This window comes from Nerophis lumbriciformis, linkage group LG39 (assembly GCF_033978685.3).
Source record: "Nerophis lumbriciformis linkage group LG39, RoL_Nlum_v2.1, whole genome shotgun sequence".
In the NCBI taxonomy this organism is placed as follows: Eukaryota; Metazoa; Chordata; class Actinopteri; order Syngnathiformes; family Syngnathidae; genus Nerophis; species Nerophis lumbriciformis.
This window is the reverse complement of record NC_084586.2, coordinates 11,308,344-11,333,112: the sequence shown is the minus strand read 5'-3', so window position 1 is coordinate 11,333,112 and position 24,769 is coordinate 11,308,344. Positions and strand designations below refer to the sequence as shown.

Genomic DNA, 24,769 nt, shown 5'->3' with positions numbered 1-24,769 from the left:
TGTGTGTATATGTGTAAATAAATGAACACTGAAATTCAAGTATTTATTTTATATATATATATATATATATATATATATATATATATATATATATATATATATATATAATAAAATAAATATATATATAGCTAGAATTCACTGAAAGTCAAGTATTTCTTATATATATATATATATATATATATATATATGAAATGCTTGACTTGGTGAATTCTAGCTGTAAATATACTCCTCCCCTCTTAGCCCCGCTCCCAACCACGCCCCCACCCCACCCCGACCACGCCCCTACCCCACCCCCGACCCCCCACCTCCGGAAATCGGAGGCCTCAAGGTTGGCAAGTATGCCTTAATGTATCTCTCAACATTACATACTATACATTACCTTTTGCACTATATTAATTTATATTATTTTGTGTTGTCAATTTTATACTTTTTTTTTAATGTCATTGCCTGAAATAAAAAAAATTAAAAAATTAAAAAAACATCAATACGGTACAAATTGTCTGCACAGTGACTCTCCACGACAAAAAGGACAACTTTAGTCATTTGCACACAGCTCTTGCTGCTGATTGGCTGGAGTATTCATTTCCCTGATGCACAGCCAGGACTACGGCGTCAGACCAAATATTTGCTAAATTTAACAAAGGTTTATTGGATTAAGATTGCTGTCTGCACATTTGAATAAAAGGAACCAAACAGTGCACAGAGCTGGAAAGTGCACTGAACCACTGGTCTTCTTTACTGTAGGAGACTAAGAATGAGGACCGTGTCTTTTTTTAACACTACAGATGAAGGATATCCAATCAGGACATAGTCTTTCACATGATGAGTTTGGTTCATTACAGTTTTATGTTGCTGTTTTGCTCAGTTTGACTTGAGACGGCACATAATTGCATTGAGGAAGGTGACACTGCTTTCTTACCTTAGTTCCTTTGGGTCAAACACCAGCTTGACGTCATTGACTATGGTAGGAATGTATCTAAGTGCAGCGCCCTGGAAGAAGAAAAAAAAAAGATCATTTTCAACTCAATATCAAGTAGTTTGGTGGGTAAAACGTTCACCAATAGTTCATATATCAAAAATCCTAATCTACGATTTGACTCCCTCGAATGGCCTTGACGCAGGAGCAGGCTGTTCTGAAAACATCCCCGAGGACACCTCTACGATGGACGCTTTTGACCTCCCTCCCTCCTCAACGACACCTGGAGTCGAATTTTTGCTTGCATGCAGAACGGCCCCAGGCCTATGGACACTACATCAACACACCCAAGACAATGGGCATATACACCCCACGCCTTCACCACCGCTTGATTCCCCTTCGGGGTGATGGACGGCTGGCAGCGCTTCATAGCAGCAGTTGACCTCCAGGGTCCCAACCCCCCCCCCTGTTGCGAGTTGTCATGTAACATGTTTATGTGTGCATGGCATGAAGGTTTTTTCCCACTCCAGACTAGGCCCTTCTTCCCCAGCGTTTTACCTTTTTCCGACCTTTTACGGGGCACCTCGTGGCGACCCATCAGCGTTCCTGTTCTGTAACCCTGTACACTGTTTGTTTGTCTAACCTTGAACGGGTTTGTGCTGAAAACGTAGTTTCGTTGTACTTGTTGCAATGACAATAAAGACCTATCTATCGTATTTAGACTGGAAACCTTGTACTTTGTCATTTTATTCTGCAGCCCGTTTAGGCAGCAAACTGCTGTTCCCAAGGTACAAGGTAGGAAGGGAGAATGGGAAATTTCAAATGCACAGCCACATCTTCAATTAGCACTCTATCTTAGAACTGATTTACGGCTGCATGTTGAATTAGCACAACATGTTCAAACGGCTTCAGGATATGCACTTCCTGTTTTGCTATAGCAGCCCATTTAGGCAGCAAATTACTGTTCCCCAAATACAAAGCAAGGTAGGAAGGGAGTTTAGGAGATTATGGATTTACTGCTGCATGTTGAAGTAGCACTACACGTTAGAACTGCAACATGACATGCACTTCCTGGTTTCATTCTGCAGCCCGTTTAGGCAGCAAACTGCTGTTCCTAAGGTAGGAAACTGGGAAATTTCAAATGCACATGTTGAAGTACAACTGTATCAAATAATTGCTTCAGAGGATGCACTTCCTGTTTTTATTCTGCAGCCCATTTAGGCGGCAATCTACTGTTCCCAAGGTACGAGATTATGGATTTACAGCTACATGTTGAATTAGCACTACGTGTTAAAACTGCTTTAGAAGAAGCATTTTCCGTTTTGATTCTGCAGCCCATTTAGGCATCAAACTAATGTTCTCAAGGTACAAAGCAAGGTAGGAATGAAGTTTAGGGGATTAGTAGATTTACGGCTTGGTTGGTGGAGCAGCCGGATTAAGGATCCTAGGTTCGATTCCCGCTTCCGCCCTACTAGTGACTGCTGTTGTGTCCTTGGGCAAGACACTATACCCACTTGCTCCCAGTTCCACCCACACTGGTTTTAATGCAGTTTAAAGATGTAGATTACGGATTTCACTCTGGGAAGTGCTTTGAATCATTAGAGAAAAAGCGCTATATAAATATAATTTACTTCACGCTAGAACTGCTACTTGTCATGCACTTCCTGGTTTGAATTTACAGCCCATTTAGGCAGTAAACTGCTGTTTCCAAGATACAAGCAAGGCAGGAAGGGAGTTCGGGAGATGATAAGATTTACGGCTACATTAAAATAAACACTACATGTTAAAACTGCTTCAGAAGATGCACTCCCTGTTTTGAATTCTGCAGCCTGTTTAGGCAGCAAACTGCTGTTCCCAAGATACAAGGTAAGATTGGAGAATGGGGAATTTCGTTGTTGAATTAGCAATATATCTTAGAATTGCTTCAGAGGATGCACTTCCTGTTTGAAATGTTGCAGCCATTTAGGCAGCAAACTACTGTTCCCAAGGTACAAAGCAAGGTAGAAAAATTCGAAATTATGGATTATGTTGAATTAGCACTACATGTCAAGACTGCTTCCGATGATGCACTTCCTGTTTGGATTCTGCAGCCCATTTAGGCAGCATATTCGTTTGTCCACAATTATGTGTGTTAATGTTAACTCATACTTGCCAACCTTGAGACCTCCGATTTCGGGAGGTGGGGGGAGGGGGTGGGGTGGGCGTGGTCGGGGTGGGACGGGGGCGTGGTTGGGGGCGTGACTAAAAGGGGAGGAGTATATTTACAGCTAGAATTCACCAAGTCAAGTATTTCATATATATATATATATATATATATATATATAAAAGAAATACTTGACGTTCAGTGAATTCTAGCTATATATATATATATATTTTTATTTATTTTTTTTTATTTATTTTTTTTTAATTAATTTATATATATATATATTTATATATATATACATATCAAATAAATACTTGAATTTCAGTGTTCATTTATTTACACATATACACACACATAACAGTCATCTACTCATTGTTTAGTTAAGGGTTGAATTGTCCATCCTTGTTCTATTCTCTGTCACTATTTTTCGAACCATGCTGAACACCCTCTCTGATGATGCATTGCTGTGTGGCACGCACAAAAGTGCTTTCATCAAATGCACTAGATGGCAGTATTGTCCTGTTTAAGAGTGTCACAACATTGCTGTTTACGGCAGACGAACTGCTTTACGGTAGACAAAAAAGTGACTGCTGTTGTTGTGTGTTGTTGCCACGCTGGGAGGACGTTAATGAAACTGCCTAACAATAAACCCACATAAGAAACCAAGAACTCGCCCTCCATTATTCTATAGTTATAACATGATTGGGCAGGTACGCTTTTTTATATTGTGGAGGACCTGAGTCCGCCTGAATTTCGGGAGAAAATTTGTCCCGGGAGGTTTTCGGGAGAGGCGCTGAATTTCGGGAGTCTCCCGGAAAATCCGGGAGGGTTGGCAAGTATGTGTTTACTACTGATTAGTTACAGCTCATGTTATTCTATTCTATGTTATATGTGTTTTATGTTGCATGATTGCGCCAAGCAAAATTCCTATATTGTGAACCCGTTCTCAAACAATGGCAATACAAACTCTTCTGATTCTGATTCTGAAGATCAAAAATCTATCCTTGGGGTCCCTCCTAAGTTTTGATTCTTAGACTTAGACTTCTTTTTTATTGTCATTCAAATTTGAACTTTTCTTCATCATAATTATTAAGTAATTGTATGCTTCCGGCATTACGAGTTTGGGGAAAGCCCCTTTCTGTTGCCAAGGTAAAAAGCAACATGCGATCAGAAACCTCTTTTGTGGCATTAGCATAACATGTTAAAACTGCTACAAAAATGTATTTCCGGTTTCTTATTTTTGCAGCCCATTTAGGCATCAAACTTCTGTTTTAAGGTACAACACAAAGTAGGGAAGGGAGTTTGGGGTATTTCATATCACACATGTTAGAACAGCTACAGGACATGCACTTCTTGTTTTGATTCTGCAGTCTATTTAAAGGGGAACATTATCACAATTTCAGAAGGGTTAAAACCATTAAAAATCAGTTCCCAGTGGCTTATTTTATTTTTCGAAGTTTTTTTCAAAATTTTACCCATCACGCAATATCCCTAAAAAAAAGCTTCAAAGTGCCTGATTTTAACCATCGTTATATACACCCGTCCATTTTCCTGTGACGTCACACAGTGATGCCAATACAAACAAACATGGCGGATAGAACAGCAAGGTATAGCAACATTAGCTCGGATTCAGACTCGGATTTCAGCGGCTTAAGCGATTCAACAGATTATGCATGTATTGAAACGGATGGTTGTAGTGTGGAGGCAGGTAGCGAAAACGAAATTGAAGAAGAAACTGAAGCTATTGAGCCATATCGGTTTGAACCGTATGCAAGCGAAACCGACGAAACAACACGACAGCCAGCGACACGGGAGAAAGCGAGGACGAATTCGGCGATCGCCTTCTAACCAACGATTGGTATGTGTTTGTTTGGCATTAAAGGAAACTAACAACTATGAATGAGGTTTACAGCATATGAAATACATTTGGCAACAACATGCACTTTGAGAGTGCAGACAGCCCAGTTTTCATCAATTAATATATTCTGTAGACATACCCTCATCCGCTCTCTTTTCCTGAAAGCTGATCTGTCCAGTTTTGGAGTTGATGTCAGCAGGCCAGGGAAGCTAGGGTCGATATTCTTCCATGCCATCTCTGTCGTAGCATAGCTTTCGTCGGTAAAGCGTGCGGAACAAACGTCCAATTTCTTGCCACTTTCGCATCTTTGGGCCACTGGTGCAACTTGAATCCGTCCCTGTTCGTGTTGTTACACCCTCCGACAACACACCGACGAGGCATGATGTCTCCAAGGTACGGAAAACAGTCGAAAAAGCGGAAAATAACAGAGCTGATTTGACTCGGTGTTTGTAATGTGTTTGAAAAAATGTCGGATTGCTTCCCGAGAGCGAATAATAGAAAGGCGTTTAATTCGCCAAAATTCACCCATTTAGAGTTCGGAAATCGGTTAAAAAAATATATGGTCTTTTTTCTGCAACATCAAGGTATATATTGACGCTTACATAGGTCTGGTGATAATGTTCCCCTTTAAGCAGCAGTTCGTCCAGAATTACTTGTGCCCTCTGTTGCTTAATGTAACTTATCATTTTTCAAGATGAATAAAACTACTCACTATCCTAAATCTATCCTTCAGTTTTGATTCGTCATCCTAATTATTAAGTAATCGTATGCTTCCGACATAATGGGAACGGTTTGGGGAAGGCCTTGTTAGTTGCCAAGGTACAAAGCAAGGTCAGTTGGAGTTGAACTAGAACGGAAGAGACATTGAAGGTGCAGTGCCTTTTGTTGCATTAGCATTACATTTCAAACGACCAGAGAAATGTACTTCCTGTTTTGCATTTCTGCAGCCCATTTAGGCAGCAAACTGGTCAATTGCAACCTCTGCTAATTAAGTTTAGACATGTATTATTGTTTCAAGAGGAATAAAGCTCCTGTTCAATCAGTTAATCTCCGATCAAGTTGTGTACTTTAAAAGGGAACTTAGAGGCTTTCGCCCCGGATCGGTTTTTAATTTAGCAACAGTAAAGCCTTGTATGGCACCCAATTACACAGCAAGCGCTTCCTAATTGCATCTGGAGCGTCTAATACGGTTGAGCGTGCACACGGTTCTGCTGTCTCGGGGTGCCAAGGTGACTCCACCTGGTGATCGTATTATCTCAAAGCGCAGATGCAGTTTGCTCAGGGTTCAAGGATGAGAAACACATAAAGTACATACTGTATCTAGAGAGAGAGAGAGAGAGCGAGAGCGAGAGCGAGAGAGCGAGACTTGGAGGCAAAAGATGGCGAGATAAATACCTTCAGGAGCAGCTAAAGAGCAGAAAGCCAGAGGAGACCCCAGTTCACAGGACAGTGAAGGTCAGAAGTATGGAAAAAAGAGGAAGGAAATAACAGGTAAAGAAGTACAGGTAGAGGACAAACACACAGTATGTTGTAATGAAAGGTTCATCTAGAATGATTGGATGACACATACTGTGAGATATAAGATATTAAAATGCTCTGATCAACATCTGGTGCCAAACTTCATTAAAGGGGAACATTATCATAATTTCAGAAGGGTTAAAACCATTAAAAATCAGTTCCCAGTGGCTTATTTTATTTTTCGAAGTTTTTTTCAAAATTTTACCCATCACGCAATATCCCTAAAAAAAGCTTCAAAGTGCCTGATTTTAACCATCGTTATAAACACCGTCCATTTTCCTGTGACGTCACATAGTGATGCCAACTCAAACAAACATGGCGCATACAGCAAGCTATAGCGACATTAGCTCGGATTCAGACTCGGATTTCAGCGGCTTAAGCGATTCAACAGATTACGCATGTATTGAAACGGATGGTTGTAGTGTGGAGGCAGGTAGCGAAAACGAAATTGAAGAAGAAACTGAAGCTATTGAGCCATATCGGTTTGAACCGTATGCAAGCGAAACCGACGAAAACGACACGACAGCCAGCGACACGGGAGAAAGCGAGGACGAATTCGGCGATCGCCTTCTAACCAACGATTGGTATGTGTTTGTTTGGCATTAAAGGAAACTAACAACTATGAACTAGGTTTACAGCATATGAAATACATTTGGCAACAACATGCACTTTGAGAGTGCAGACAGCCCAATTTTCATCAATTAATATATTCTGTAGACATACACTCATCCGCGCTCTTTTCCTGAAAGCTGATCTGTCCAGTTTTGGAGTTGATGTCAGCAGGCCAGGGAAGCTAGGGTCGATATTCTTCTCTTGATCATCTTCGGTGGCGTAAGGGACGGTGTGAGCCAAGACATCCAGGGGGTTTAGCTCGCTCATCTGCGGGAACAAACTGCCGCCATTGCTTGCCGTGCTAGCGAGGTCCTTTGTCCCTGAATTGCTCACACACTCCGGCAGATTCAATGGGGGTCTGGCGGCAGATTTCTTTGACTTTATCGTTGGAAATGCATCTGCTTTGAGTGTCGCAGGATATCCACACATTCTTGCCATCTCTGTCGTAGCATAGCTTTCGTCGGTAAAGTGTGCGGAACAAACGTCCAATTTCTTGCCACTTTCGCATCTTTGGGCCACTGATGCAACTTGAATCCGTCCCTGTTCGTGTTGTTACACCCTCCGACAACACACCGACGAGGCATGATGTCTCCAAGGTACGGAAAACAGTCAAAAAAACGGAAAATAACAGAGCTGATTTGACTCGGTGTTTGAGAAAATGGCGGATTGCTTCCCGATGTGACGTCACGTCCGAGAGCGAATATTAGAAAGGCGTTTTATTCGCCAAAATTCACCCATTTAGAGTTCGGAAATCGCTTAAAAAAATATATGGTCTTTTTTCTGCAACATCAAGGTATATATTGACGCTTACATAGGTCTGGTGATAATGTTCCCCTTTAAGGACATCCATCCATCCATTTTCTACCGCTTATTCCCTTTTGGGTCGCGTGGGGCGTTGGAGCCTATCTCAGCTACAATCGGGCGGAAGGCGGGGTACACCCTGGACAAGTCGCCACCTCATCGCAGGACACATAACATACATGTTAAATACAAAATACAATGGAACCTTGACTTTGGAATTCCTCTACTAGCTTAACTTTTCGATTTTTACGAACATTTAGATCGAGCCAAATATGCCTAACCATGTTTCTGTGTACGAACGCACCGTCCATTCATTTATTCATTCATTTTGTGTACCCTTATTTGTCGAAAAAATAGCCGTCTTTGTCGTCTATTACCAAGGCCGCCATAATTAAAACCCACACGCGTATGTTTCCAGAAGTAGGAACACAGGTTTCTTCCCGGAAAATGGAAGTGTGTTGCTGTGGGCACGGAAATAAATGCGCTGAGGTAATGCGAAAATGACCATAATACAGTAAATATTGTACATATTACATATTGTACATATACAATTTGTCTGTTACTACAGTACTGCATATATAGGTTCACTTGCAGTTTGTATATCAAACGTTGATGGAGGGTTTTGAAGTTGTTTTAGGGGCTTTGAAGCTACAATGGCGACTCATTAGCCACATCTTGCAAGCGTTTTTTATCATCTTTAGAATCCTAAAAAAAAAAAAAAGACACGTGTGTTCCTGTTTCTCATGATTGTGAACAATAGGCAATATTTCCAAAAAGTGCAGTTTTCTTTTAAGGATTTTTGTGATTTCTGGTCGTTTGTGAGGGCACCAACTGGCCTTCTCTGTGCAGACTTGTAAAGCATGAAATAAATACTTGAAGTTTTGCACAACAGATGTGTTCAAGCCAGGTTGTCTATTGTTTTGCATTTTTAAAATATCGAGTAATAATTTTGGTGTATTCTTTTTGAATCACCCTGTATACATGTATACATATATATATATATATATATATATATATATATATATATATATATATATATATATATATATATAAAATACATATATATAATTTATACAGTACAGGCCAAACATTTGGACATACCTTCTCCTCATTCAATGTGTTTTCTTTATTTTCATGACTATTTACATAGCAGATTGTCACTGAAGGCATCAAAACTATGAATGAACACATGTAGAGTTATGTACTTAACAAAAAAAGGTGAAATAACTGAAAACATGTTTCATATTATAGTTTTTTCAAAATAGCCACCCCTTGCTCTGATTACTGTTTTGCACACTCTTGGCATTCTCTCAATGAGCTTCAAGCACACCTGTGAAGTGAAAACCATTTCAGGTGACTACCTCTTGAAGCTCATCGAGAGAATGCCAACAGTGTGCGAAAAAGTAATCAGAGCAAAGGGTGGTTATTTTGAAGAAAGTAGAATACAAAACATGTTTTCAGTTATTTCACCTTTTTTATTTAAGTACATAACTCCACATGTGTTCATTCATAGTTTTGATGCCTTCAGTGACAATCTACAATGTAAATAGTCATGGAAATAAAGAAAACGCGTTGAATGAGGAGAAGGTGTGTCCAAACTTTTGGCCTGTACTGTATATATAACTATATATTATACAACTACAATTTAATGTACTTAATTTGACAGTATGTGCAGTCTTCATTGGGAGAACACACAAAGAGGAAAATGCAAAGAGGAACAAATAACTTTAACTGAAAGAGCTTTTGTGCCACAAGGGATGTATCGGAGTACTATTTGCTCGGCCTACCTTCACCATGCCCGTGTTCTCCGAGTTGCTGTTCATCATGTCGTTGAAGGACGTGAACAGGTTCCTCAAAGACTCCATGAAGTCGGCCTCTCCTTTGTTCTCGTAGAGCCTGCGAGAGGGCACAGCGTTTGGGGAGTCAGCATGGCATACATGTTTGTAAAAAAAAACAAGTCAGTTTGACAAGATCCCCGATAAATTCCAGAATAACGATTGTCTTTAAAGACATTTAGGACAAATAAGTCCACAGAGAGACGACGCGCACTTACCTGCTGAAACACAGAAACAGAAAAAAAGAAATATCAGATGATTTAATGTGTATGCTAATGCTGGTCTCAGAATGCAATGGAGACAGTTGAAAGCAAATGTCACTTGAAGGTTCAGTGACGTTCCAATCACCTGCTTATTTACACACTAGCATTGTCCGTTCACAACTGCTTACACACTTCCATCATTCATTCATTTACCTATTTAACAGGAAAACAGCATTATAAATGCATTATGATATATTTGTAGAAAATGATTTACAAATTTCCTCACAAGGACATTTGTTTATTCAACTTCCCAGACATTAGCAGGTATTTAGAAGAGGAAATTTGTTTTTTTAAAGAGGAGAAATTGTTTTACAGTTATTTAAAAACGATATAATTATTTTTCTGAAAAGACAGAAGTCATTAAGAAATTATACTTCAACATAAAAGGGGCGGCTTGAGGGTTCCTGGTACAAATCTTACGCCAAAGCTGGGCAAATATTTTGACTCGGGGGGCCACATTGAGAGAAAAAATGTGTCTGGGGGGCCAAAGTGTATGTGTGTATACCGTAATTTCCGGACTATAAGGCGCACCTGACTATAAGCCGCACCAGCTAAATTTAGGAGAAAATACAGATTGCTCCATATATAAGCCGCACCCGACTATAAGCCGCAGGCGTTTTGATGTGTAATTACTAGGGATGTCCCGATCCGATATTTGGATCGGATCGGCTGCCGATATTTGCCAAAAATTGCGTATCGGCAAGTCATGGGAAAATGCCGATCCAGATCCAGTTTAAAAAAAAAACTCCGGTCCGTGTTTTCCAACGCACCTATTTAAATAATACATTCCACTTTTCTGCTGCTCCGTAATTTCCGTTCCGCATTTTCCAGCACACCTTCAACACATCCACAATTCTCACGCAGTTGCTTTTAGCTGCTGGCATTACACGACAGGCTCTTCTCACTCTTTCCTGTGTCTCCCTCTCACAGACAGCGAGCGCACCTTCTTACACACGTCACATACTGTCACGTCATACGTCACATACGTATACGTCCTCTCCCAGCAGAGAGGTAGCAGAATGGCTAACGTTAGCTGTGATGCTAGCGCAGCCGCTAAGGTGCGCGCCTGCTCAAGCGTCCTCTGCGCACGGCAAATCTATGCCACGCACAAAATCAAATAAAAAAATAAGCGCATGACAATTTTCGACAAACGGACACGACAGAGAAAACTGTTTTCGTCATCATTGTTCAAATATTGTGACGTCTGTCGAGACGCTTATCTCCATTCGGTGCCACACGTCCACACCATCAAAATGCCGAGGCAAAAATTTCCACATCAACACCGTATGAAAAAATTTGTGATTTTTTTTAGTTGTGATTTCCTTCTCTGCATGAAAGTTTAAAAGTAGCATATATTAATGCAGTATGAAGAAGAATGTTTTAATGTAAACATGCAAGCCTTGAAAGAACATTTTGAAAATCAAGACTACATTTCCTGCAAATGGGTGCATTTCTACCCTATATTTTAACTTTAGATTTATTCTCATATCAAACTCTTTTGGCTGTCTTTTTGACACTTACCCTCCACAACCTGGATTATAAATAATGTAAATAATTCAATGTGATTATCTTGTGTGATGACTGTATTATGATGTTAGTATATATCTGATAGTATATATCTGTATCGTGAATCAATTTAAGTGGACCCCGACTTAAACAAGTTGAAAAACTTATTGGGGTGTTACCATTTAGTGGTCAATTGTACAGAATATGTACTTCACTGTGCAACCTACTAATAAAAGTCTCAATCAGTCAATCAAAACACATAGAATCATCATACTGCTGTGATTATATGCATCAAGTGTTCATTCAAGGCTAAGGCAAAATATCGAGATATATATTGTGTATCGCAATATGGCCTTAAAATATCGCAATATTAAAAAAAGGCCATATCGCCCAGCCCTAGTTCAATGATGCCATTTCTGTTTGTCATGTATAATTTTGTCTATTTTGTGTTTATCCTTGAATAAACAGGTCAGTTTCTTGTTACCAACCATTGTGTATTATTCAAACTCCCCTAATTCAGCCGGCTAGTTGTTATCAAGAGTACTAAAACCCTTTTCAACATGATTCTGACAACTAAGTAGGCTAAATAACTTTAAACTTTAATACATGCTCGGATAGGCCAGTATCGGTCAGTATCGGTATCGGTCAGTATCGGTATCAGATCGCAAATGCAAAAACAATATCGGTATCGGATCGGAAGTGCAAAAACCTGGATCGGGACATCCCTAGTAATTACCGTAGTATATAGGGGTTCCTGCTACCACGGAGGGGATTGTCGGGACAGAGATGACTGTTTGGGAACGCAAAGCGTCTCATTTATTAACAATAAATCTTTCAATCATTCAATCAAACTTTCACATCTTTGACATGGCGAACAGCATTCGTGCGGAGTACAAATAATACAACGGTGCAAAGTAATACAAAGTGCTTGCCTGTAACACGGCAGTAAAAGTGCAGTCCCGTGGCCGTTTACGTTTTTAAAATAACCAGCCTACTACCGGTATATGACAAGTCAATCTTTAATCATTGTCATCGTCATCATTGATTCATTGATGTCAAGGGTACGTGCAGCAGCTCTATTTCCTTCTTTGACAGCCGGATCGATCGCCTTTAACTTAAAAGCAGCATCATATGCACTTCTCCGTTTGTTTTCCATATTGAGGGTGTTTGCATGAACGCAAACTGTCGTTGACGCTCTCCTACTCTTTGTTTTGCTCTCTCTCTTACCTGGCGCCAGATGTCTGCCTCGGTCTCGCGCATCCTCGGTAGTGCGCGCCCCTGGTTACCGTAAGCCGCACCGTTGTATAAGCCGCAGGGACCAGAACGAGGGAAAAAAGTAGCGGCTTATAGTCCGGAAATTATGGTAGATTATATATACACATTTAGCTGTAAAAATATCTGCTGTACAGTATCTGTGTTTGGGTCCCTTTTTTCCAGGAACACTAATACCAAAAGTCACAACGTCCGATAGAGTTCTAAAAACATTATGACAGACCACCTCAAAAAAACGGATTGGAATTTTACAGTTTTTTTTACTGAATGGGACACCCAAAATGTACATTAAAATAAAGAAAGTGGGATTTACAATATTAACTACGAACAATAAAAGACTGAATATTAACAACATATGAACGTCGCTCCTCTTTTACTTCTCAGACCAGCTCCTCGATAATTGTGTATCTTTTACAATCAAGCAAAACACAACAAACATGTAAGAAACAGCAAAATATGAATGCAAAGTGTAATAAACACCTACAATATGATATATTATCACGTAAAAATCTGCTTCCGCATCTGTTCCTGACACACGCGTTTCGGGCTGGCTGCTCTGAAAACAAACCCCGCCCACTCTGCTTTGTTACTCAACTTCCCAGACATTAGCAGGTATTTAGAAGAGGAAATGTGTTTTTTTAAAGAGGAGAAATTGTTTTACAGTTATTTAAAAACTATATAATTATTTATAAAATTATTCAGAAAAATAATTATATCGTGTACACATATGTATATATTCGTATATATGTTAGATTTTTATCGCTATATTAGTCTATGTATACCTGCATTGTCCTTTCCATCCTTACACTTTCCATCATTGTAACTGAGCTACTGTGTTGAACAATTTCCCTTGTGGATCATTAAAGTTTGTCTAAGTCTAAGTCTGAGCTGCTGTGACGTAGATTACCGTAATAACTCGTATAACACCCAAAAGCGCAGATTTCAACCATTGAAATACTTTCTATAGTTCAAGACTTACGGTATTTTAAAAACAGCACTGCACATCATAATAGCAGCTACAATTTTGATGTTATAGGTCTAGAAAAATTATGTAGAACATCCGGCGGGTTGGATTGAAAATCATAACGGGCCGCATGTGGCCCGCGGGCCGTATTTTGCCCAGGTCTGTCTTACGCCATCCGAGTCACTGTCATTGTGTACTTGGGAATGTTTGGTGGTAGTCGGAGAGGCTGTTCCTGTCAGTCTATCCCATGGCAGCTTTGGTTACAAATGTGGCTTACCACCATCAATGTGCAACTGTGGAGTGAATAAATATTGGGTTCTCTGTGTCACGTGCTTTGAGTCACTAGAAAAAAGCGCTTTATAAATTCAATCCATTATTAAAGCTGCGTGTTTCATATTACTGTCTGCACAGCTATTTGTTTAATTTGTATTTGCGAACTTATAATTGTTTTTGCTACTACGGTCTGCACCGAACCGAACAGCAGGACAGGTGTAACAACTACATCATTACCTGTCACTTTTTATAACTCCTTATGCAGATCTGAATGCTTATTATTTAAATGTTTACCTAAGTTTGAAGCTAAGGTGGTAATACTAATCACATTTGTTTTAAAGCAGCTGTTGTGAGAGTAGCGTATGTGTGTGTGCTCCTTTAAGAATGGCAGTATGTGGGGTGAGTGACGTGAGTAAGTGAGTGGGCAAGTTAGGAGAGGTAGCGCTAGCATGCGCAGGAGTGTTAATAGCATGGTGAATGTCCGGTTGTGCCCTGTGGAAATTATAAATAAAGTGACCAAGTTGTAACTAATTGACGGCCTCGTCATTCCGACCTAAGAGCAGAGCTTTACGGACCCATTGTGAAGTGAAGGGTGTTACCCCCGACAATACATCGGTCCTGGAGGGAACGTCTCCCCTGCTCTCCTCGACCACGGTCTGGGAGCCGACAAGCAGGAAAGGTGTAAAACAGTACTTGCAACGCGGTGCCTTCCTGTTTAAAGCATCACCTTTATTGTTAGTTTCGAAGCCAAAATATCCCCATATTGTACTTCATGCACCCTCTTTGTTAACCCGTAGAATTTTATTTTTTTTCCTCTCCAAGATGTTATTACTTGTATGCACTTTGTGTGTGCGTTTTGACACACTCAACGTCATGCGCCTCGGCTCTGTAGTCACCGGCACAAAACGGAACTCAGATGGAAGAACGGTACCGGTACTTTTCAAAGTTGGTATAGTACCGATTTCAATTGATTAGAACTGTTGCGTTTGGACCAGTTGTTCCTCCCAGGGAATTCAAGTCGCTGGTCGCTCCCAAGCTCTTTACGACACTTAAAGCTGAGTAGGAAAACCACCAGAGACAGAATAGGTATTTTGTAATATATTTGGAAAGCTTTGTAAACATACTGAGACCAGTCCAGCATAGAACATTCAATCGCGCAGCTAAAATGGTCTAATCTCAAAAGTGGCAACCTTCTCTTCTATAAAGTCTCTCTCCCTCCCACCCTCGTTGTCTTGTCTTTCCAGCCAAAACACATGCCCATTGTCCTCCGCACCTGGACATAAGAATAAGAAGAAGGAGTATCTCTCTTTCTTACATTCCATATTCAAGGTTAGCACACAGTATTTGCAGACAACCAAAAGACCACAATTGGAAGAAAAACACTACCTGTTTTGTAATATGATTATGAAATTAAAGAAGTAACACTTAAATTCGGATATATGTAAATATCTGCCTCCGACAGAACCGATATACTTTATTAGTACCGGTATACTGTACAACCCTAATATACACACCTACTCAGTGGCCTAGTGGTTAGAGTGTCCGCCCTGAGATCGGTAGGTTGTGAGTTCAAACCCCGGCCGAGTCATACCAAATACTATAAAAATGGAAGCCATTACCTCCCTGCTTGGCACTCAGCATCAAGGGTTGGAATTGGGGGTTAAATCACCAAAAATGATTTCCGGGCGCGGCAAAAGTTTGGACACGCCTTCTCATTCAATGGGTTTTCTTTATTTACATTGTAGATTATCACTGAAGGCATCAAAACTATGAATGAACACATGTGGCGTTATGTACTTAACAAAAGGTGAAATAACTAAAAACATGTTTTATGTTCTAGTTTCTTCAAAATAGCCGCCCTTCGCTCTGATTACTGCTTTGCACACTCTTGGCATTCTCTCCATGAGCTCCAAGAGGTAGTCATCTGAAATGGTTTTCACTTCACAGGTTTCATAGTTTTGATGCCTTCAGTGACAATCTACAATGTAAACAGTCATGAAAATAAAGAAAACGCATTGAAATGAGAAGGTGTGTCCAAACTTTTGTCCTGTATTGGCGCTGTTGTGCGAGGCACATCATTTCATTGCTTTGCGTCACCACGTACTGGTTGAAGAGCACCCTGGAGCGCACGATGAACTTGAAAATGTACTCCAGAGCCTTCATGGCCTTCAGCAGCTGCTCCGTCAGCTTCTCGGCGTTGTCCACGTAGTTCTTCAGAACCTTGGTCAGCTTCCTGCCGACACAGCAGATCCCCTCAGATGAGACGTGCTCCAGTTGAAGGCTTGCCATGTGATCAACTCAAGGAGGGTTCCAACTCACGTGTAGGCGAGCGTGGCGCTGAAGTGCTTGCGGATGTACGTCTCCAGAACGGGGTTGAAGTGCTGGAACTTGCGGTCGGCGATGAGGCCGATGATGAACACCTGGTGAGAGAAGTACAGTTATACAATGCAACCTTTCTACTCCCGGACCAAACATTTTTGAAGGTGTACATTTGTCAGAACATGCACCCCTAAATTGTTTCCTGTTTTATTTTAGTTCGAGCAAATACATCACATGGTGCTGGTATTACAAATAATTACCATATTTTTCGGAGTATAAGTGCAGAAAATGCATAATAAAGAAGGAAAAAAACATATAAATCGCACTGGAGCCTGGCCAAACTATGAAAAAAACTGTGACTTATAGTCCGAAAAATACGGTACTTGAAAACAGTTCAATGTGCTTTATAAGAACCCTAACTGTAACTTTAGGGCAGGCCTGGGCAATTATTTTGACTCGCGGGGGGCAAATATAAAGACAAAAATGTGTCTGGGGGCCGTTATATCTGATTTTTAGGAACACTAATACAAAACCTCACAATAATGTCTGTTAGAATAATTGTTTGTAAGTTATCACAAAAAAATTTGTGTTAAAATGAGTTCCAGGCAAAAGGACAGGGTCTGTCTTTGAGGCCTACCAAGAGTAAGGCTCGTAAAACTCCACTGTGTAAGGGGGAGAGCCACATGAAGGGTTTTCTGTTTTCTCTCATGTATGGTAATCAACAGAAGGATGTTGTTCTGACCCAAGGACTTCAAAGCGGAGAGATGACAGGATCTGCCCAACTTCCAGACAAACTCTTTTTTTGGACCTCTTTTTTAACTATTTTATGGACCTCTTTTTGAACTATTTTACGAACTCTTATTGAACTGACCTTTTCTGTGAATTGTTTACGCTTTTTTCTGTGAACTTTTTGCGACCTTTGTCCTTTGGAAACAGCCGTGGCCATGTGGTCGGGGAGGGTCCAAAATAAAAGAAGGAGGCATACAAACTTTTGGCAGAGCGTGCTGGAGATTGTAGAAGGATATAATGTCCGGGCGACTCTCCTCAATATATTGAGTCCAAATTGAATTCTGTCTCTGTTTAATTCTTTGCCTCTTGTCTTGTTTAATAGATGTCATCAGTGTTTGAACCAACAGTCTGGTTGAATGCTAAAAACGTTATGACAGATGCCTTTAAAACGGAATGGAATTGTATGTTTTTTTTACTGAATAAGACACCTAGAATGTACATGAAAATAAAGAATGTGGGATTTACAATATTAACTATGAACGATAAAACACTGAATATTGACAACATATGAACGTCAGCCCCCCTCTTGATCGACATACTTTACAATCAAGCGAAACAAAACAAAAATGCATCAAACACAGCCAAACGCGAAGGGTAAAAAAACAAACCCACCTACAATCTGATATATCCGATATATCACTAAGCTTTAGAACTTTCTTGTAAAAATCTCCATTTTAGGCTGGCCGCTCTGGAAACACTCTGTGGAAACGCTCCCCACCCACACTGCTTGGTGCCTCGTCTGAGCTGCTGTGACGTAGATGACCATAGTAACTAATTAGATTAACATAGTAACTAGTATATCATGCAAGAGCGCAGTACCGCGATGCTATACCAGTACCGGGGTACCGTATAACCATAACAAAGTCTATAAAAATGTGTCTGGCTAATAAGTCATGGCCAATTATTCAAATTAGGGGTTGCTGCAGTCTTCTCGGCACAGAACCAATGTCTAACACCAATAAAAAACATAGTTTAGCGTACCAGAGAAGCTGAAGAAGTGGATACCTGCAACTTCTATGCTTACCAAGGCATCAAACACCAACGTGTCGAACGTGTCGCTGTCCGAGTTCTCCATCATGATGTTGAAGAGGGCGTCCAGTGTGTCTTGAAGGAACTAGAAGGACAAGGAGTTAAAACAAGGCGACAAAACCATACACCAGAGGTGTCAAAGTCGTTTTCACTAAAGGCCACATCGCAGTTATGTTTGGCCCCAGAGGGACGCTTTACAGTGAACACTATTATTACACAATTTTTAAAGGGGAACATTATCACCAGACCTATGTAAACGTCAATATATACCTTGATGTTGCAGAAAAAAACACCATATATTTTTTTACCCGATTTCCGAACTCTAAATGGGTGAATTTTGGCGAATTAAACGCCTTTCTAATATTCGCTCTCGGAGCGATGACGTCACAACGTGGCGTCACATCGGGAAGCAATCCGCCATTTTCTCAAACACCAAGTCAAATCAGCTCTGTTATTTTCCGTTTTTTCGACTGTTTTCCGTACCTTGGAGACAACATGCCTCGTCGGTGTGTTGTTGGAGGGTGTAACAACACGAACAGGGACGGATTCAAGTTGCACCAGTGGCCCAAAGATGCGAAAGTGGCAAGAAATTGGACGTTTGTTCCGCACACTTTACCGACGAAAGCTATGCTACGACAGAGATGGCAAGAATGTGTGGATATCCTGCGACACTCAAAGCAGATGCATTTCCAACGATAAAGTCAAAGAAATCTGCCGCCAGACCCCCATTGAATCTGCCGGAGTGTGTGAGCAATTCAGGGACAAAGGTCCTCGGTAGCACGGCAAGCAATGACGGCAGTTTGTTCCCGCAGACGAGCGAGCTAAACCCCCTATCGACCCTAGCTTCCCTGGCCTGCTGACATCAACTCCAAAACCGGACAGATCAGCTTTCAGGAAAAGAGAGCGGATGAGGGTATGTCTACAGAATATATTAATTGATGAAAATTGGGCTGTCTGCACTCTCAAAGTGCATGTTGTTGCCAAATGTATTTCATATGCTGTAAACCTAGTTCATAGTTGTTAGTTTCCTTTAATGCCAAACAAACACATACCAATCGTTGGTTAGAAGGCGATCGCCGAATTCGTCCTCGCTTTCTCCCGTGTCGCTGGCTGTCGTGTCGTTTTCGTCGGTTTCGCTTGCATACGGTTCAAACAGATATGGCTCAATAGCTTCAGTTTCTTCTTCAATTTCGTTTTCGCTACCTGCCTCCACACTACAACCATCCGTTTCAATACATTCGTAATCTGTTGAATCGCTTAAGCCGCTGAAACCCGAGTCTGAATCCGAGCTAATGTCGATATAGCTTCCTGTTCTTTCCGCCATGTTTGTTTGTGTTGGCTTCACTATGTGACGTCACAGGAAAATGGACGGGTGTATATAACGATGGTTAAAATCAGGCACTTTGAAGCTTTTTTTTAGGGATATTGCGTGATGGGTAAAATTTTGAAAAAATCTTCGAAAAATATAATAAGCCACTGGGAACTGATTTTTAATGGTGTTAACCATTCTGAAATTGTGATAATGTTTCCCTTTAATGCATTTTATTATTATTACCGTATTTTCCGCACTATAAGGCGCACCTAAAAACCTCCAATTTTCTCAAAAGCTGACAGTGCGCCTTATAATCTGGTGCGCCTTATATATGGACGATACGTTATGCATCCCGTATCTACTACGGGATGCATAACGTAACCCCAGCCTCTACTGTAGCGTCTATTATAATGCGGTGCACCTTATAATGCAGTGCGCCTCATATATGAACAAAGTTTTAAAATAGGCCATTCATTGAAGGTGCGCCTTATAATCCGGTTCGCCTTATAGTGCGGAAAATACGGTACACTAAAAAGTAAAAAAAAACATGGTAAGTTGCAATAATTTCACCTTAAAGGTAGTGTATATTACTGTAAATGGAAAAACACTACTGCTGTTTTTATGGTAAAAAAAAAGGCAGCTTAGTTGTCAGAATTTTACTGTAAAATTTACATTTGTTTTTTTTACTGTAAATAAAAAAAACTGCATTTTTACAGTAACATTTTGGCACCTGCGCTGCCAGTTTGTTGTTTTTTTTTTTACTGCAAATCAACAACTGTATATTTTTCGATGTATTACTGTAAATGCCAACAGTAAACAGATTACAGAAAAAAAAAAGTACAGTTTTTTTCATTGAGAGAAAAATGCTGTAAAACACACAGTAAATTTCACAATTTTATCATAAAATCTATCGTTACTTTTCAATTGCACAATTTGATGGATAACTTGGTTAGAAATCATGATTATTATTTATGTATTTCTATTTTTAAAAATTGTTTAAATGTTTGATTATATATTTTTGCATAATTAGACAATAATAAGTACATGTATTTTTTTCTGCCAAAATAGAAAGAAATAATACATTTAATAAGACAAGTTATAGTACTTTATTGATACAAATTATTTCCATATAAAATGAAGTGGCGGGCCACATCTGGCCCCCGGGCCTTGAGTTTGACACCTGTGCCATACACGATACACCTCAAATAGATACAAATACAAATGTATTTCAGTTTTAGGAATTAAATGGTGGAACAAGCTCAGTGATGAGTTGAAGACATGTTCTTTGATAAGGTTTAAGAAAACCTTGAAAGGTGAAATAATTGAAAATTATAAAATATAGTAACAATTACTTTCATCCTATTGATTTGTCTTTAACGTTGATGTTCCAGGCAATCTCATTTTCAGTGAATGTATAGGATAGGCAAATATAAGCTTTGGCTTCAGCCTATTCCTTTTTTCGGTCACTCTTTTTCTTTTCTTTTCTTTGTCTGTGTAAATGTGTATGATTGTTAAATATGTCTAATCTGTACTGTTAAACTGGTCACACAAAATGGTTGATGGTTGATTATATGACCGAAATAAACTTATTTCCTTCATTCATTTCATTCAATAGGCTCTGCACTGCAAAAACTGAAATCTAAGTAAGATTAAATATCTCAAATAAGGGTGATATTTGCTTATTTTCTGTCTGATAAGATAATTCTTCTCACTAAGCAGATTTTATGTTCGAGTGTTTTACTTGTTTTAAGGGTTTTGATCCTAAATGATCTCAGTAAGATATTACAGCTTGTTGCTGAGATTTGATGACCTACGTATATTGAGTAAAACATGCTTGAAACTAGAATATCAACAGATGCAAAGCTGTGTCATCAACACTCACAAGTATAAAACTACTTTTTTAAAGTAATAATTTCTTATTTCAAGCATGAAAAAAAATAAATCATGACTTTGACACAATTGTGTCTCATAATTAAAACAGATGACAGCCAAATGGACTTTGCTGTTTTATTTTCAATGAAACAAGAGAACATTACGTACTCATATAGTAGTACAGTTGGCACATTCAGATAAATTCTTCCAAATTACAATTAAAAAAAATTTGGCCGGGGGCCGGGCTGTATATATGCGCACTAATTGACTGAAAGAGCACGCACTTGGCGCGATGATGTCATGTTATCGATGGAAAAATGCATCTTTAGACCATATGATTTGCCTGGCCAGGATCTTCAGCTCTCACTGGATCGGTGAAGCGACTGGGATGAGAATCAGCACCTCCAAGTCCGAGTCCATGGTTCTCGCCCGGAAAAAGGGTGGAGTGCCATCTCCGGGTTGGGTAGGAGATCTTGCCCCAAGTGGAGGCGTTCAAGTACCTGGGAGTCTTGTTCACGAGTGTAATTAAACTGTAATTTGACCCACTTAACATGCTTCAAAACTCACCATATTTGACCCACACATCAGGACCTGCGAAAATTGCCTTTTTAAAAAAAAACCGAACCACAAAACTCAAAATTGCGCTCTAGCGCCCCCTAGGAAAAAAAAAAACTAGACTGCCTGTAACTCCCACTAGGAAGGTCGGAGAGACATGAAACAAAAACCTCTATGTAGGCCTGACTTAGACCTACATTTCATAATAGTACATTGTCGGGCTAAAATCAACAGGAAGTTGGCAATTCCCCCTTCAAGACAAAAAAGTACTAAAAACAGTAACTTTTGCCTCTTTGAGCTGTAATTTGACCCCCTTAACACGCTTCAAAACTCACCAAACTGAACGCACACATCAGGACTGTCAAAAATTGCGATCTTATAAAAAAACCTAACCCCAAATCTCAAAATTGCGCTCTAGCGCAATTTTTGAATAAAACGCAGAAAAAACTGCTCCTCGGAAGAAAAAAAATTACAAAACTGCCTGTAACTCCCACTGGGAAGGTCGGAGAGACATGAAACAAAACTTGACAAAAGTATTGGGACACTTATGACTACCACTGGACGAAAGTATTGGGACACTTATGACCAAAACTGGACAAAAGTATTGGGACACTTATACTGCACAAAAGTATTGGGACACTTAGGAATACCACTGGACAAAAGTATTGGGACACTTAGGACGAAAACTGGACAAAAGTATTGGGACACTTACACTGGCCAAAAGTATTGGGACACTTAGGAGTACAACTTGACAAAAGTATTGGGACACTTAGGACTACCACTGGACAAAAGTATTGGGACATCTACACTGGCCAAAAGTATTGGGACACTTAGGACTACAACTTGACAAAAGTATTGGGACACTTAGAACTAAAACTGGACAATAGTAGGGGGACACTTAGGACTAGCACCTGCCAAATATGCGGGCCCGACCAATGCTGCTTGCAGCTTTAATTTTACTTGTTTTGGAAAGTATTTTCTTGTTCTATTGGCAGATAATTTTGCTTAGTTCAAATAAAATACCCCTAATTTTTATTTTATTTTTTCTTGTTTTTGAACACTGACTTTTTGCAGTGTCCATGGCCTCTTTCCTCGCGTACCTTCTCGGCGTTTGAAAACAAATTCCCCTTTTTTTAAATGCAAATCCAGCCGGTGACACGAACACATGCGCGTGTTTATCTGTCAGTGAGATGTATCAGCGAGTGTGGATCTTCGGTGACGGGGGAGAATGTTGCACAACTGCCGACAGCAGCAAACTCTGCGGAAGACGGGTAATCATTTGTCTGCGTGACGTTCAAAAACAGACTCTCTCTGGGGAGGCGCGCACCATTTGCTCAGCCAATTCGCCGGCAATCTCTGTGCCGTCGTCGCCTGGTGGCAAACAAACAAAAACACGCCATGCGGAGGGAGGCGCGGCTCCCACTCAGTCTCGCAAGCTGTGACCAGATCCCTAAGGAACGGGGGCCCAATAAGGAGTGATTTATGCAGGAGCTAATCTTTAGAATAGTATCTGATCTACAATGCAAGAGGATAACCATTAGAGCCTTTAAATGAAAATGTTATCCAATTTTACACGGGGAGCCCTTAAGGCACTTTGGCTGGGGTTATGGTGCGCTAATGTGTGGCGGAGAGTAATCACACCCCTGCGGTTTAATGAAGCGGTCCTGCTGTGGCGGTCGCATCCATCTGGACCCGATCAGGACTGTCTGAGCGAGGGCACGCGCCGCTATAACTTTGAGCGCAGAGTGATTTACTCATCTGCCCCCGGCTCGGCGCTCAAAAGGCGAGGCAGGTTGGTTTTTCCACTTTGAAATCGAAAACTATTCAGAATCCAAGGCAACAAAAATGTACAAACTAAAACTGATATGATGACATCAGTGTGTAATTCAACACACGCAAGGTCAGTGTTGCGTTCACATTGCAGTCCAAGGCACAATCTGGTTCTGATCCAGATTAAGCAATTTTTTTTAATTTTTTTTACATGACAGTTGGACTGAAACTGACATGGATATGATTTACAAACGCCAAAACCAGTGAAGTTGGCACGTTGTGTAAATCGTAAATAAAAATGATTTGCAAATCCTTTTCAACCTATATTCAATTGAACAGACTGCAAAGACAAGACACTTAACGTTATTTTTTGCAAATGTTAGCTCATTTGGAATTTGATGCCTGCGACATGTTTCAAAAAAAGCTGGCACAAGTGGCAAAAAAGACTGAGGAATGCTCATCAAACATTTATTTGGAACATCCCACGGGTGAAGAGGCTAATTGGGAACAGGTGGGTGTCATGATTGGGTATAAAAGCAGCTTCCATGAAATGCCCAGTCATTCACAAACAAGGATGGGCTGAGGGTCACCACTTTGTGAACAAATGCTTGAGCAAATAGTCCAACAGTTTAAGAACAACATTTCTCAACCAGCTATTGCAAGGAATTTAAGGATTTCACCATCTACGGTCCGTAATATCATCAAAAGGTTCAGAAAATCTGGAGAAATCACTGCACGTGGCCTTTGATCCCTCGGGCGGTACTGCATCAAAAACCGACATCAGTGTGTAAAGGATATCACCACATGGGCTCAGGAACACTTCAGAAAACCACTGTCAGTAACTACAGTTCGTCACGACATCTGTAAGTGGAAGTTAAAACTCTACTATGCAAAGCAAAAGCCATTTATCAACAACACCCACAAACTCCGCCAGGCCCGAGCTCATCCAAGATGGACTCATGCAAAGTGGAAAAGTGTTCTGTGGTATGGTGAGTCCACATTTCAAATTATTTATGGAAACTGTGGACGCCATAGAGGAAAAGAACCATCCGGACTGTTATAGGCGCAAAGTTGAAAAGCCAGCATCTGTGATGGTATGGGGGTGCATTCGTGCCCAAGACATGGGTAACTTACACATCTGTGAAGGCACCATTAATGCTGA

General features: G+C 40.3%; 1 protein-coding gene across 1 annotated transcript in view; it reads right to left on the bottom strand.

The window, feature by feature from the left end:
• The window catches only part of dock1 (dedicator of cytokinesis 1), a 533,069-nt gene that overhangs the window by 364,583 nt on the left and 143,717 nt on the right, over window positions 1-24,769 (bottom strand). Inside the window, exons 20-24 of the mRNA XM_061931733.1 lie at window positions 18,094-18,183; window positions 16,281-16,381; window positions 16,066-16,194; window positions 9,636-9,744; window positions 920-990 (exon numbers count right to left, since the gene is read on the bottom strand). Of these exons, the coding sequence (XP_061787717.1) occupies window positions 920-990; window positions 9,636-9,744; window positions 16,066-16,194; window positions 16,281-16,381; window positions 18,094-18,183 (500 nt within the window). The remainder of the gene's footprint in view (window positions 1-919; window positions 991-9,635; window positions 9,745-16,065; window positions 16,195-16,280; window positions 16,382-18,093; window positions 18,184-24,769) is intronic.